At 43.9% G+C, this 15,000-nt stretch overlaps 1 protein-coding gene across 1 annotated transcript in view; it reads left to right on the top strand.

The window, feature by feature from the left end:
* Positions 1 to 15,000, top strand: part of LOC143126998 (DNA polymerase alpha catalytic subunit-like) — a 41,798-nt gene that overhangs the window by 1,110 nt on the left and 25,688 nt on the right. The window contains exons 2-7 of the mRNA XM_076288303.1: positions 106 to 198; positions 6,014 to 6,219; positions 9,420 to 9,552; positions 9,730 to 9,861; positions 10,681 to 10,855; positions 12,589 to 12,770. Coding sequence (XP_076144418.1) covers positions 106 to 198; positions 6,014 to 6,219; positions 9,420 to 9,552; positions 9,730 to 9,861; positions 10,681 to 10,855; positions 12,589 to 12,770 — 921 coding nt within the window. The remainder of the gene's footprint in view (positions 1 to 105; positions 199 to 6,013; positions 6,220 to 9,419; positions 9,553 to 9,729; positions 9,862 to 10,680; positions 10,856 to 12,588; positions 12,771 to 15,000) is intronic.

Here is a 15,000-nt window from a genome sequence, read left to right as displayed (position 1 = left end):
TCCCTCCCTCTCCACCTCCCTCTCTCTCTCTCTACCTCCCTCTGTCTCTCTCTACCTCCCTCTGTCTCTCTCCACCTCCCTCTCTCCCTCTCTCTCTGTCTTTAGATGAACCTGGAGGTCATTTATGGAGACACGGATTCCATCATGATTAACACCAACAGCACCAACCTGGACGAAGTCTACAAACTTGGCAACAAGGTAGCGACCAAACAGTAAACAGCCAACCAGCACACTGCTCCAGTGCCATGCAGTGGCAGTGAAAGCCACCTGAAACAGGTCTGCGTGGTGTCAACATGCCAACCCTAGAACCCTCATTTTGTTAGCGGAATTCTACTGAGCCCTAGAACCTTCATTTTATTAGCGGAATTCGACTGAACCCTAGAACCCTCATTTTATTAGCGGAATTCAATAAAACCTCCCGGAAGCGATACATTTGATTCTTCTAACTCCATGTTGATTGGTGTTGGTCAAGCCATGCTAATTATACGGCTAGTGAAGCATTGCAAATGGATTTCACAGCGCTTATTCAGACCGATTAATATGTCGCTTCTTTGTCTCGGAGAAATAAATACACACCATAATAAGCCATTGTGATTTAAAGCCCCCCTTAATAGCTTCATTTCTGCCCCTCTTGTGTAGCGGTTAGGCGCTAGGTGTATTCCAGTGGTTGGTATTGAATGTGGCTGTTCCTTGTAATAGCTGATATTATTTAGAACAGGTACACAGTGTTGTAAAACAGTGAAATATTAATTTAGTTCATGAGAACATGGAGACGTGAAAACATCTATCTATAAAAGCAAGAAATATCTGTCTGCTTTTGGCATATCTCCGACTTTTCACCCAGCTGGCTTGGAGCGGGGCAGGTGTGGCAAGAGGGTGCAGAGTCGAGCACCCAGGTTGTTTAAATGAGCCATTTTAAAGAGACTATTAAAAAAAAAAAAAATCAGCCTGAAAAGTTGTGAGGTCAATTCCCAGCTATCATCATCAACATCAATCCAGTCATCATCCACAGTAGGAGGGGCAATCTGAAGCCATTTTCTTGTCAAGGCCTTTTTGGCCGCCACTAATAGGACTCTCAACAGATATTTGACTAGTTTTCCACATTGAAGTTCCTCAAAGTCACAGAGATACAATGTTTTGAAATCATAGTTAATTCTTATGCTGAAAGCTAGTTCTAAATGGTTATGGGCACTTAACAAAAACCAACAAAGGCACAATTCCAAAAGATGTGAAAGTGATCTGCCATATTGCATCCACAACATCTCCAGCAGTTAGTTAGAGTATAATATTTTGCCTTTTGGGCTGGAGTATAAGAGAATCTAATAATGTTTTTCCAACTAAAGAATCTCCATGAGGGTGAACTTGTCATCCTCCATTGATGTGCACAGATCCCTTCCCACTCCTTCTGTGATAATGACAAGCTACTCTCCTTTTCCCACCTGGATTTGATTGACATTGTATTGTCTCTTGCCATATAGTCTGGAAATTATTTTCCTGTAAGCTACATCTTCACAGGCTTTCAGAAAGATGTCGATAATCAGGGCTGTACAGTGCGACATATATGTCGCACATGCTACAAAAAAAATAGTTTGTGCGATGGATGATTTACCAACGTAGCACTGGTGCTACAGTATACAGTTTTGCTTATGGCAATACAATGCATGCGTGTGAGACTGACAGGGAGGCTACAGCAATTACCTTCTACTGTGATCAGTGCAACTGGCTACACCAGATGTGATAGCGGCGCGTAGGCTACGTAAAAAAAAAAAAAATAGACCCTTCTGTTTTTGCGCGTCGCAAACGGAGCTCTTCGTTACGCGCCCGGTGTAGGCTCCCGGTGAAACGCTTGTTTGTTTGTTTGTTTGAAGTGCGTATGTATAGATTACTTCTGTAAGAGGCTACTTTGATTTCAACTTAGTTGCAGTCTACAGGATTAAAAACTATGTCTACTTGTTTGTAGGCATAGTATCCAAACAATCCAACTCCAAACCAAAAAACACCTTGCAAATTATCCTCGCGAATCAAACAAGTGATAGCTATGCTTAGCCTAAAGCGAAAGTATCTTCCGACCGGGCCGGGCTGAGGTGATTAGATTAGTCAAGCAGAGGTAGAAGTTTGTAGCAATCGCCTTGTTGCTTTGCATTTTTAGTTCAGTTTAAAACGAACAAGTTATCCAAACAGCACCATTCAGATCTAAAACTTAGAAGAAAAAAGTCCACCGGGACGTTCGCTTCTATCTGTCAAATATGAGCCCACTTCATGCGCAACAGTCTCGCTTAGTAGTGCTTAACCTATACAAGATCGGTTCCGAAAAAACCTTCACGACACTTTAATTACGACTGCGTTAGCCACAGACCTTCAGCTATCTTTAGTAGGCTACCTATTGTAGCCTATGTGTATGGAACAGTCTAGGGATGCATTTGACATGTCAGTTAGCCTACTCATTTGCACCACTGGTTAGATGTAATTACGGTATTTCACTCGTGCAATGACAATAAGGTTAAATGTAGGGTTACACTAATTTAAAAACTTAGAAATATGAACTAAACGTGAATTAAATCTTAGTGGAATAAAATCTTCAGCATATCTTCTACTTATTCAAAAATAAATGAACAAAAAATCAATGGCATGACCTGTCTTCCTGATACCCATTGAAAAGTCTAACTGCATGGAACTGTCATGGATTGTTTTTTTGTTTTTACAAAAACACAACAACCAAATAACATGCTGATAGCTTTTGTTCATCTCAAACACAATGTAGCCAGGTGAGATGTTTACAACTACATGACCTTTTATCAATCCAGTTGCAGTAGGCCTAGATCCCAACCACAATTGATGAACTGTGATGAACTGATTGTTTTTAGAGATTTTAGAGGTTTTATATCGATGCTACAGAATTTGTGGCTGGTGCTACAAAACTTTTAACCTCTGTAGCACCAGTGCTACTTGCAAAAAAAGTTAACGTACAGCCCTGATAATAATGTTTCTACAAGGTTCTTTCTCTTTCCTTATAAAAGATTTATTAATAAAGTCTCTGATTTGCAGATATCTAAAATGGTCCTGATTCTCTAAACCAAATTGGTCTTTTTGTTGTTCCACACAAGAAATTGTTTGCCGTGGACACTGGGTATAAAATCAGCGTCGTAGGCAAACCGTTTGAAGATACCCATCCTGTCTCTCAGGTGGTGTCGTTTAGCTATTTTATCCCATAACCCCAGGGAGCAAGATATCCAGGGATTACTGGGATCAGAAATTTGGTCAATTAGTGAACAGTCACCAATTAACATACTCATTGGATATCTCCCTCCCATTGTATAAGTATATATATAAGTATAAGTATATATACTTTTTTGATCCCATGAGGGAAATTTGGTCTCTGCATTTAACCCAATCGGTGAATTAGTGAAACACACTTAGCACACAGTGAACACAGTGAGGTGAAGCACACACTAATCCCGGCGCAGTGAGCTGCCTGCTTCAACGGCGGCGCTCGGGGAGCAGTGAGGGGTTAGGTGCCTTGCTCAAGGGCACTTCAGCCGCGGCCCACTGGTCGGGGCTCGAACCGGCAACCCTCCGGTTACAAGTCCAGAGTGCTAACCAGTGGGCCACGGCATTGAGCATTCTATTTCTTTCCACCTTGATCTATAACTGGGCGTACACCATCCGACTAAAAATCTAAGTTGAGCAGCCTTGTAATAATCTAGTAGACATGGGAGAGCAAGCCCTCCCCTATCTTTAGCCAGCTTGAGTGTTTTGTACCTTACTCTAGGTTTTTTCCCTGCCCAGATGAATCTAGCTAGAAGTTTATCCCATTCCATAAAGTAATGTTCGGGCTTCTCAATAGGTGTAGATTGGAATACATACAGAAGTCTAGGTAGTATATTCATTTGTGATGAGATGTGATAGTATGATGAGATTAAGTGATCTCCTATAAAGATATAGGAGATGTGATAGTATGATGTGATTAAGTGATCTCCTATAAAGATATAGGAGATATGATAGTATGATGAGATTAAGTGATCTCCTATAAAGATATAGGAGATGTGATAGTATGAAGAGATTAAGTGATCTCCTATAAAGATATAGGAGATGTGATAGTATGAAGAGATTAAGTGATCTCCTATAAAGATATAGGAGATGTGATAGTATGATGAGATTAAGTGATCTCCTATAAAGATATAGGAGATGTGATCTCCTATAAAGATATAGGAGATGTTATAGTATGATGAGATTAAGTGATCTCCTATAAAGATATAGTAGATGTGATAGTATGATGAGATTAAGTGATCTCCTATAAAGATATAGGAGATGTGATAGTATGATGAGATTAAGTGATCTCCTATAAAGATATAGGAGATATGATAGTATGATGGTAGTAAGAGCTCGTCAGTCAGAAGCTGGTCTAGGAACTTGGTCATAGAGTCACCTTCGGTGTCTTCGGGCACACCGTAGATCCGAATATTACATCGCCTGGACCTGCTCTCTAGATCCGTCACCTTCTCCTTCAGTCGTCGTCTCTCGTTTAAAAGGAACACTAGGGACTCTTTGGTGATGACGCTATTCTCCTCCAGTTCAGAGACACGTTCTTGAATTTCAGAGATAGCTTGGCCTTGGTTCTGAAGGGACGTGCCTAGCTCTGTTAGCTTCAGATTAAGATCCTGTTTAAAAGTTGCTAGCTCTTCCCGAAGATCTACTTTCAATTCTCCCTTCAGCTCCGAAATCGCTGACTGTATGTCTTTTTTAACGTCCTTGAGATCTTCTGTAATGGAAGTCATTTGTCGAAGCAGTTGACTCGCGGATTCAGAGGCAGCTTCTTTGTCGGGGACTTTCTCTTCGTTTTGTGGAGACAATGATTTCGACATTACTCGCTCCTTAGTTCCCGTTCTTGAATTCTGGCTTCTCAGTAATTTCCCCCCTTCCATTGCATACGTCTTCTATATAAAATTAAATGAATTTAGGCAACGGGGGTACTTTTGCAAAAAGATTGAAACAGAGAGTAACTTCACACGTGTGTCATAGCCACTAGCATCATAGCCACTACCGGAAGTCTTCTCTATACCAGACTTAATGCAAAACGTAAAAGCATTTCCACTTATATAGCAGTCACATACCCTGAAAATGAACTTTTAGTTATACAGTTTTTTTTACAGAATTTTCCATAGTCTGCTTATCTCACGCAACTGCTTTTGGAATGTTATTGTCTCTTCTTCGTATATAAGTATATATACTTTTTTGATCCCGTGAGGGGAAATTTGGTCTCCAATCGGTGAATTAGTGAAACACAAACAAGCACACAGTGAACACACAGTGAGGTGAAGCACACACTAATCCCGGCGCAGTGAGCTGCCTGCTACAACGGCGGCGCTCGGGGAGCAGTGAGGGGTTAGGTGCCTTGCTCAAGGGCACTTCAGCCGCGGCCCACTGGTCGGGGCTCGAACCGGCAACCCTCCGGTTTCAAGTCCAGAGTGCTAACCAGTAGGCCACGGCTGCCCCCGAAATTAATGTGAATTAATGTGAAGCTTCTGTACGGTCACGGCGCTATTGACTGGCCTGGCATATTGCTACAGCGCTTTCTGTCAGTTTCACCTCTTCGTGTGGACGCAAGTCTTCTTTTTTTTACCAGTGGTGGTGTGAAAATGGTCGTTTTCGTGTTGACGTGGCCTCAGTGTGCTTGCACACATAAATAAACATAACTGCATAACAATAAACATATTTTGTGCATCTTGGTTTGCCATATTGTTCAGATTGACTGTGTTATCGCCAGGCACTAGACTGCACTAATTTTCATTCATGCGAAAAAGCTTTCCCCTGCTGTAAGCAATTTGTAACAGTAACAACAGCAGCAACTATGACACTATAATAACAACAACAATAATAATAACAGCAGCAATAATAATGATGTGTTAAGTGAAATAGCACCTCAATTGACATTTACTCTTTATTTGTGTGTTTTCTTGTAGAAATGTTAACCTCGGCAGTAATAACTATGTGTGCATGTGGGACATTTTTCCAGGTGAAGAGTGAGGTGAACAAGCTGTACAAGCTGCTGGAGATTGATATCGACGGCGTGTTCAAGTCGCTGCTGCTGCTGAAGAAGAAGAAGTACGCGGCGCTGATGGTGGAGAACCACGGCGACGGCCGCTTCACCACCAAGCAGGAGCTCAAGGGCCTGGACATCGTGCGCAGGGACTGGTGCGGCCTCGCCAAGGAGTGCGGCAAGTCAGTGTCACGTAGTCAAAGACCTCTCTCAAGGAGTGCAAGTCAGTGTAACACGTAGTCAAAGAGCTCTCTCCAGCCGTCAGCCCAGCGTTCATACAGCCACGCTACACCGGGTGCGCTATCGAAGCGCTCCGTCCGCAGAACATAAAAATAGTTTTAGATGCCTGTTCTAATTTTTTTCGAATGTACGTGCCACCGTCACGTCTGGTGTAGAGGAGTCGAGTCCACATAAAGAGGAGTCGAGTCCACATAATCCACATAAAGAGGAGTCGAGTCCACATAAAGAGACATAGAGATGAGTCGAGTCCACATAAAGAGACGCATAGAGATGAGTCGAGTCCACATAAAGAGACGCAAGAGACGCATAGAGATGAGTCGAGTCCACATAAAGAGACGCATCGTTTAAACCTCGACCGTGCATTAACTTCTGTGAACAGACCAACGTGTCGTCCATTATCCCTTACTTAATAGCCACCCGACTCTATCAGAATCAGCCGCCAATGCGCCTATTTTTAATTTATCTTTTGCACCACTTGTTTACCTGTCAGTCACCAGTGGCCTCCGTCCCCTGGACTTAACACGTTTCTATCAGCCGGCTCATGATTTCTCAGATCAAAGGAAACATGCAGTTAACGTTCCAGTGTTAGGATATCGGTGGTAACTACATGGCTAAGCTGTGCAGCCGACGCGGCTCCTCTCTTAAATCGTTTCTAGGGAAGTTACTCGGTTTGGGTTACTATTTCCCTTGCCACACCACGTGTGGCACTGGTTGTTACAATTACTAGCATTTGTATCAGTGCTGGTATGAGCACCCAATACTGCGGATGCCTGGCTTTACGAATCGGTGCTGGTGCGTCCATAAGTGCTTTATAGCATATCATTGGCACGTACAAGTGTTGGGTTATTATGAGTGCTGGGTTATTGTGAGGCTGATGGTCTCTGGAACCAGGAGGAGGCAGATTACCAACAAGCCTACAGTCATCCTACTGACATGGCAGTCTTCATTTAAACCCATTTAACCCCCCCACCCTTCAAGAGATCAGCAAGCTAAATAAACCCTTGATGTTTTTTTCCCAACAGCTGGTTTAGATGGACACATTTCCACATTTCTTTTGCTCAGATCTGGTTTAATATGCTTTTTCTTTTTGACTGGCAAGATTTCCCCTCTGTGCTTTTTACTAGTAATGTAATATCTTGACACCGTAGCTATTTATACCCCTCGCGTCCCCCCCCTACTATCTGTTGCCTATTGAAGATTGACAGCCCAGACATTCTGTCTGTTTGCCATTGAGGGGTAAGCTGGTTATTTGTCCACCCTCAACTTTGCTTTTTACAGTGGAGCAATCAGTGAACACTTTACCCGGACTGAACTACAAAGATTAAACTGTTTCAGGTCCTGTGGCTGTGACAACCCCAATGCACAAGCCATGCCTATATAGAATTCTCCAACACTGCCCGTGTGTGTGTGTGTGCGCGTGTGTGTGGTTGGTCAGTCGGTCAAATGTTCCCTTCGACGCACAAATACACAGCCAAGGCTGACACCAAAAGTGTGAGTAAAATAACAATCCTGAATAGAAATGACAGTTGAGCAATTTGGGCTTCAGGGCAAGACGGCTCACGTGGCGTCTCCCGGAGTCGTGTCGGAGAGCGGGGATTTTTACGGCGCTTTACAGCTCTGTGTGGACTCTAGCCCAGTGGGTGAGCCTTTTTGTGCAGTCCTGTTAAAAAAAAAAAAAAAAAAAAAAGGGGTGACAATGTCGACTTGGTGAAATTCGTGTAAGTAGCCCTATATAAATACTCAATATTGAGTCTTTTTCTATGTTCCAAGAGAGCCTAGCACTGCCTGTACGCCGCCTGGAGAACGGTAATTGGTCACGTAGATTAAACTTGTTGAGTTAAGTGGCTCTAATTGCTTTAATTGGTTAGACGGCGAGCCTACTGGTCAAGCAAGGCTGGCTCTGTCGAGACGACAAACTGTCTGCAAACACAGACACAGGGGCAGGAGGACACAGACCATCCCCATGTATGCTACAGCTCTGTTGTGCTTTGCTCTAAATGTATCTCTTTGTTTGTTTGTTTATGTCCATACTTGGAATCAAAAGGGGGGTAATGAACAACACAGTGTTCAGGTAGCAGGTGTTGATAGCAACGTTAGCCTACAATATCAGTCATGTCATGATATACTTACGAATTAAACGGTTGTATGATGTAGACGTGATGCCTACAATATCAGTCATGCCATGATATAATTATGACCGCAGCGAAGCGGCGGTCATATAGGTTTAGTCAGAATTTTTTTTTTTTTTTTCGCATGTCCAAATTTCTGTCAATGATTCCCGGGACACTGAAACACCGGGGTACACAAAACTTGGTGGGCATGTAACCCCACATGGATAGCATGGAACCGTCGTTTTTCGTTTTGATCTGTAGCCCCCCCGCTGGACTGGACCCCCCGAAAGGAGGGTAGGGCAGACACAGTTCTCTGTGAATATCTTGAGAACTGTAGGGACTAGGATGACCATTTTTTTTCCATATGTTTGCCTCCAGGGGTCATGTTAACCCATTTCATGTGCACACATGTGCACAAACAGATATACCCACACACATACATTCACAGTAATCATACGTATGACACATACTCACACAGTAGACATATGTACGCTTGCATGCACAGGCACATACGCAGGCACACACACACACACACACCCACACACATAACATAAACATGTACATGCACACATGCACACAATTCAAGAATTTCTTAGAATTATGAACAGGCAAGATGGAGGTGGGGTTGTATAAAATTAATTTTACATGTGAAATCTATGAACTAATCATGTTTTGGTACTTGTTGTCTAGCAGATATCAGTGAGAATTGAGTGTGGATAATGCAATTTAGTGAGACAGTTAGAATCATATAGGCCTTTCAGCGTGATTTATTTTTGTGGAAAAAATGTGCTGGACTGGGCGGCGGTCATATTTTGTACCGCTCTGCGGTACATTTAGTTATGAATTAAACGGTTGTATGATTGGTAGACTCTGAAATGAACGTGAAATATATTGATGTAGCATTTTGTGTCAAAACAGTTGGCATGTGCTGTGCGCAGTATGGGATATAGATGTACAGTGGATAATTACATAGCCAGATCAAAGCCAGATGCTGTCTTGTTGCCCTGCTGAAGTTGTGCTCTCCACGGCAGCTACGTGATTGGTCAGATTCTGTCTGACCAGAGCCGAGACACCATCGTGGAGAACATCCAGAAGCACCTGATCGAGGTGGGCGAGAAGGTGGCCAGTGGCGATGTGCCTCTCAACATGTTCGAGATTCACAAGGTAAGCATCCGTGTGTGTGTGTGTGTGTGTGTGTGTGTGAGAAACATGGAGGCTTGGACACACACACACACACACACACACACACAGAGACGCCAAAATTGTACTGCAGCACCGTAGACAGGAACGGACAACTTTTATTGCAAAGAAAATACATTGCTGTGTGTGTGTGTTGCCCAGGCTCTGACTAAAGACCCTCAGGACTACCCCGATAAGAAGAGTCTTCCCCATGTGCACGTGGCTCTGTGGATCAACTCTCAGGGGGGCAGGAAGGTCAAAGCTGGGGACACGGTCTCCTACGTCATCTGTCAGGTACTCGTACAGCCACTGCCTTCTTGTCACAAGGCGCGTGTGTTGCCTTGCGGTTGCTCAATTAGGACCTGATGCGTTGCCTTGCGGTTGCTTAATTAGAACCTGATGCGTTGCCTTGCGGTTGCTCAATTAGAACCTGATGCGTTGCCTTGCCTTGCGGTTGCGCAACTCGGACCTGATGCGTTCCCTGCTGATTGTAGCCTTGCGGTTGCTCACTGTTGTGCTACCGATGTGCGCATAGCCTGTTATAAGTAGGTCCACAAGCGTTGGAGGAAAAAAGGTTTGGGTGCGCATGCGTATTCTTGCATGGAGTGGCATAAAAGACCTGTCATTTCTCTTACTTAAGCAGTCTTTTCACCAACACGTCAAAAATCCTAACAACTGGCCAATTCAGATGGGTGGCACCAAGAGCATAAAGAACTTACTCAAGCGTCAGTCACATAACCATGTTGCTGTTTTTTTGTTTTTTTTATTGAAGCCTTGCTCGTCACCTTGTAGCCTGATCTGAACAAAGTAGGGCATCGAAACACGGCAAAATGTGCATTTTGGGCATCGAAACACGGCAAAATGTGCATTTTGGGCATCGAAACACGATAAAATGTGCATTCACAGTGCCTTCATGCTCAGAACGCTCACACTGTTGGATTTTTACATGTGAAAAAAGTCCTTTGAAAAACCTCTGAGCTGATATTGGCTTTATTTAACCTCTTATCTCTTCCAAACCGTCTGACTGATGTGATGTGATGTGATGTTGAAGTCTGACCTGATCTTCCTCCTGCGGATCTGTGACCTTTTGACCTCTTCGGCTCCTCCCATCAGGACGGTTCTAACCTGGGGGCGAGCCAGCGAGCCTACGCCCTGGAGCAGCTTCAGAAGCAGGACAGCCTCACCCTGGACACGCAGTACTACCTGGCCCAGCAGGTGCATCCTGTGGTGGGCCGCATCTGCGACCCCATCGAGGGCATCGACGGTGTGCTCATCGCTACCTGGCTAGGTACTGTATGCACGCTTCGTCTGGCTCTCTCTCTACTACATTTTATCACTTCATCTCTTCTTTCTCTGTTTCTCTCTATTCATTTTTTTTCTCTCTGTTCTTTCTGTTTCTCTCTCTTCATTTTGTTTCTCTCTGTTCTTTCTGTTTCTCTCTCTTCATTTGTTTTCTCTCTGGTCTTTCTCTCGCTGTCTGTTTCGTTTCGTATTTTTTCTCTATTTCTCTCTCTGTTGGGCTTTTCCTTTATTTGGACAGTGAAGAAACTGACAGGAAGTGACCTGGGTTCCCGTCTGGCCTTTGGACCCGAGTGTAGTACGGGCACTGCAGACCCTCCCCCAATTTTTTTTATTTTTCATTTTTATATGAAAATGGCAGTCGGTCCATGCAAGGCGAGTGTGCAGCCTGTAACACGATGAGGCGGCTCCTCGGTGCGAGTGTGCAGCCTGTAACACGATGAGGCGGCTCCTCGGTGCGAGTGTGCAGCCTGTAACACGATGAGGCGGCTCCTCGGTGCGAGTGTGCAGCCTGTAACACGATGAGGCGGCTCCTCGGTGCGAGTGTGCAGCCTGTAACACGATGAGGCGGCTCCTCGGTGCGAGTGTGCAGCCTGTAACACGATGAGGCGGCTCCTCGGTGCGAGTCTCTGGTCTCTGAGCGGCTTGTTTTCCTCTCCGTGTAAACGGATGCACATTTCTGCCTGTAGGTGGCAGCAGGTGGTGGGTGTATGTGTCTGCTCTCTAATCCCAGTCGCCCTGCAGTCAACACTATTTTATTTACTCACTTATTCACTTAGCCAAATGACTCTGGGGGGCAATTGTGCAGGGAAGGGTGTGCGTTGAGGAGGTTATGCCTGCACTAATAGTATTCCGTGTCACCTGGGAAGAAGGGTTGGGTATTCAGCTGCTGCTTCTTAATGATTTGATGATCTCTGCTAGCTGTGTGTGTTTTCATTGCCTTCCTCTCTCCCAGGACTTGTTCTATATCCAGTTTGTTATTAATGGCCCTATCTCTGTCCCTCGTCATCTTCACTGGCTCATTCCTCATCCAACACCCTCTTGACAGTTGTCATGTGTTGTCCAGGCCTTTGCATCTAGAGTATGTCAGCACACTGGTTGCAGTTTAAGTCGTTTTTAGCATTGTGGTGTTGTTGTTATATTCATTTATTCATCCAGGTTTTGTATTGTGTTCTTTTCCCCGTGGAGTTAAATACAAGTGTAAATACGTTGCTTCATCCACATATCTCCAGGCACCATTTTGCTACTGTTAGTGCTGTAGCTGAGATCCCTAAGATCCTCTTTCTCCTGCTGTCTTCAGTGCACTAACAAGTCAGTGTGTGTGTTCGCCAGGCAAGCCTTAATTGTAATGTGAGCAGAGGCATCTTTGGCATCGTAGATGGATCTGTGTGTTCACATTCATTTTGGTAACTCCAGTGCGGCGCCTCAGGGACCCTTAAGGGACCCTTAAACGCTGTTAACCTCAGTTGAGTTCAGTGAGTGAGTGAGACGTTGCTGACTTAGCTGTCCTCTCCTTTGCCTGTTGCATTTTTTTTCTTTTATTACCCGTTTAACTGATGGTATTAAGCGGTTAAAATGCTTCTCAAAACTCTTTTAAAACTCGTCTAAAACTCTTTGGTTAAACAGTAAATTCTGAACATTCCCACTTGTTGACATAGCTGTCCTGTGCTTTGCCCGATGCCCACTTGTTGACATAGCTGTCCTGTGCTTTGCCCGATGCAGGGCTGGACCCCAGTCAGTTCCGGGCACAGCAGCGGCAGCAGCGGGAGGAGGAGACAGACGGCCTGTTGGGGGCGCCAGCGCAGCTGACGGACGAGGAGCGTTACCGTGACTGCGAGAGGTTCTCCTTCACCTGCCCCCAGTGTGGCACCGAGAACATCTACGACAACGTCTTCGAAGGAGCGGTGTGTACACCCAAACAATCCCACTGTGTTCAAAGGTCCCCTGTGTAACGTTTTCAGTTGTTTGTTAACAAAATCAACATTTCCTATTCATAAATGTGTCCCCATTCATATTTAATTACCACCACTTTTTCATATGTCTTAACAATCCCACATTGAAATTGAGAGAAGAGAAAAATAACTTTTTTCGTGATCTGTCACTGGCTCACTTGATCTCAAGTTTCTAGACCCAGAGACAGTTGACAACCTAACTTAACATAGTTTTGCTAGGACTAGTAGACTACCACAAAGTTGCTGAACGTGTGTTATTTCAGGTTAGTTTGCAATAATATACAAGCTTAGCTGCTACCTAGTTAGCGAACATAACTAACTGCTCCCTTTCACTTTCCGTTTACCGTTTACTGATTGTTAGCTCGCTAGCTAGCTTGGTTAACATGCAAAATGAAACTGTTAATTCCCTGTCCGAAAGAGTGTTTCATTGGCATCACACACAAGCAATGGCGATAAAATAGTACACAAAAGTTTATATATGTTATTGCTTATTCAGAGAGAAGTTTATGCCTTAACGTGCCTAGGAGTCCAGAACTAGTGTCAGTTTTGATGTGTGACGGCTCCACCACTAGATGGGAGAATTTCTTACACAGGGGGCCATTAACTAAAGCTAAAAAGGGGAACTTTGGTGGGGACACTACCCACTAACCCCCCCCCCCCCCGGAAAAAAAAAACACTCTTTCACCAGCCACTATAGATATATAAAATGATTAAAATGTGCTACTGTCCAACTTGATCTAACTACACTGTGTAGCCTACATAATCTGATTTTAATATGTAGGCTACAGATATGTAGGCTATATTTAACATTTATTTTCTATTTGGTCTGTTATGAAATCATGCCCATTTAAGCACAGCTCAGTTTTAAGAAACTTAAATACATGCATGCTTAGCATTTTGTGAAAAGAAATCATTAAGGCTACATTGACAAACTCTTAACTTAACCGTGAGCTGCCTGTATATTCTCTGATTCTAATATTTACAGATATCTAGGCGATGTAAGCACAGCTCAGTTTTAAGAAATGCAGCCGAAAGAGCATGTTGAATTTTGCTATAATTTATTTCAAAACCGGATTACTCTGGAACAGCTAACTATACACGGGAATGCATTACACCTTTGTGTTCGGTAAGGTCTGCTGTTTATTCTGATATATGGTGTGTCATGTGCTGCGTGAAGAGTGTGTAGGCCTACGATATTCCACCGAGACGAATGGATGTGGAGATGGGCGCAGAGAATAATTATTAAATCTCTTGAAGTTATTTTTCTCACAAACCGTTTATTAGCAAACAGTGGCTAGCTAGCACCGTTTAAAAGCTGAGAAAAGGCTCTTTCATGTGACACATGTGTGATGAGTAGCCTACTTCTCGAGTTCGACAAGAGAAGAATGGGTGAATTTGGACGCACTTCATGCTTGTAGTGAAGTAAAGCTGAAGCGCTGCATGCTGCGGCTCACTGGTAGTTATTAGGTAACTTCAAATCAGCGCGATTTACCCTTATATAGGCTACTGCACATTACAAGATCTGTACGAGATGATCCGCACTGAAGTGAGAAATGATTTAACTCTTTGTGTAGAGCATGTGAGCGCTTTTTTATCTCATTTCAAACTGAATATTGGTGGGGACACACGCAATCTACTTGTTGCACTTATAAGTAGCATTGTTGGCATCAACTCTAGTAAAGTGTTATCACACACACAGTGTTTAGTTTTTTCTGCCATCGTTACTAGGAGCAGAAGCTCTGTGTTGTTGAGCAAGGCGCTGTTGCAGTGTGTGTGTGTTGTTGAGCAAGGCGCTGTTGCAGTGTGTGTGTGTTGTTGAGCAAGGCGCTGTTGCAGCGTGTGTGTGAGAGCTGCTCCGCCCCTACACAGCTTCCAAGGGAGAGGAGTTATCCACTACCAAAAACAGAATTGATTATGTCAGACCGTATCTATGGTTCTACGGTCTTTAATCATTTAGCCCCGTTGCCCGGTACCAGGTTTCGGCACCGCTGATTGAAGACTTACTAAAGATAAGTTGCATACCCCTCTCTAAAAGTACCATTTCATATCTAACCAATTAGATATAAAGGGCTTTGAAAGATAAGATGGTAAGCGTTGCTGTTGTTCTTCACACTCTTTCAAAAGTGATCCTGCACTGGACAACATGCACCTGGTCTCTGCCGGTAGAGTAGCAGCTTGTTGG

Source organism: Alosa pseudoharengus, unplaced genomic scaffold (assembly GCF_046254945.1).
Source record: "Alosa pseudoharengus isolate Yale_2024_CS ecotype anadromous, Long Island Sound unplaced genomic scaffold, YU_APseudo_1.1 YU_APseudo_1.1_scf_166, whole genome shotgun sequence".
NCBI classification, from domain to species: Eukaryota; Metazoa; Chordata; class Actinopteri; order Clupeiformes; family Clupeidae; genus Alosa; species Alosa pseudoharengus.
This window is presented reverse-complemented; position numbering and strand designations above follow the sequence as displayed.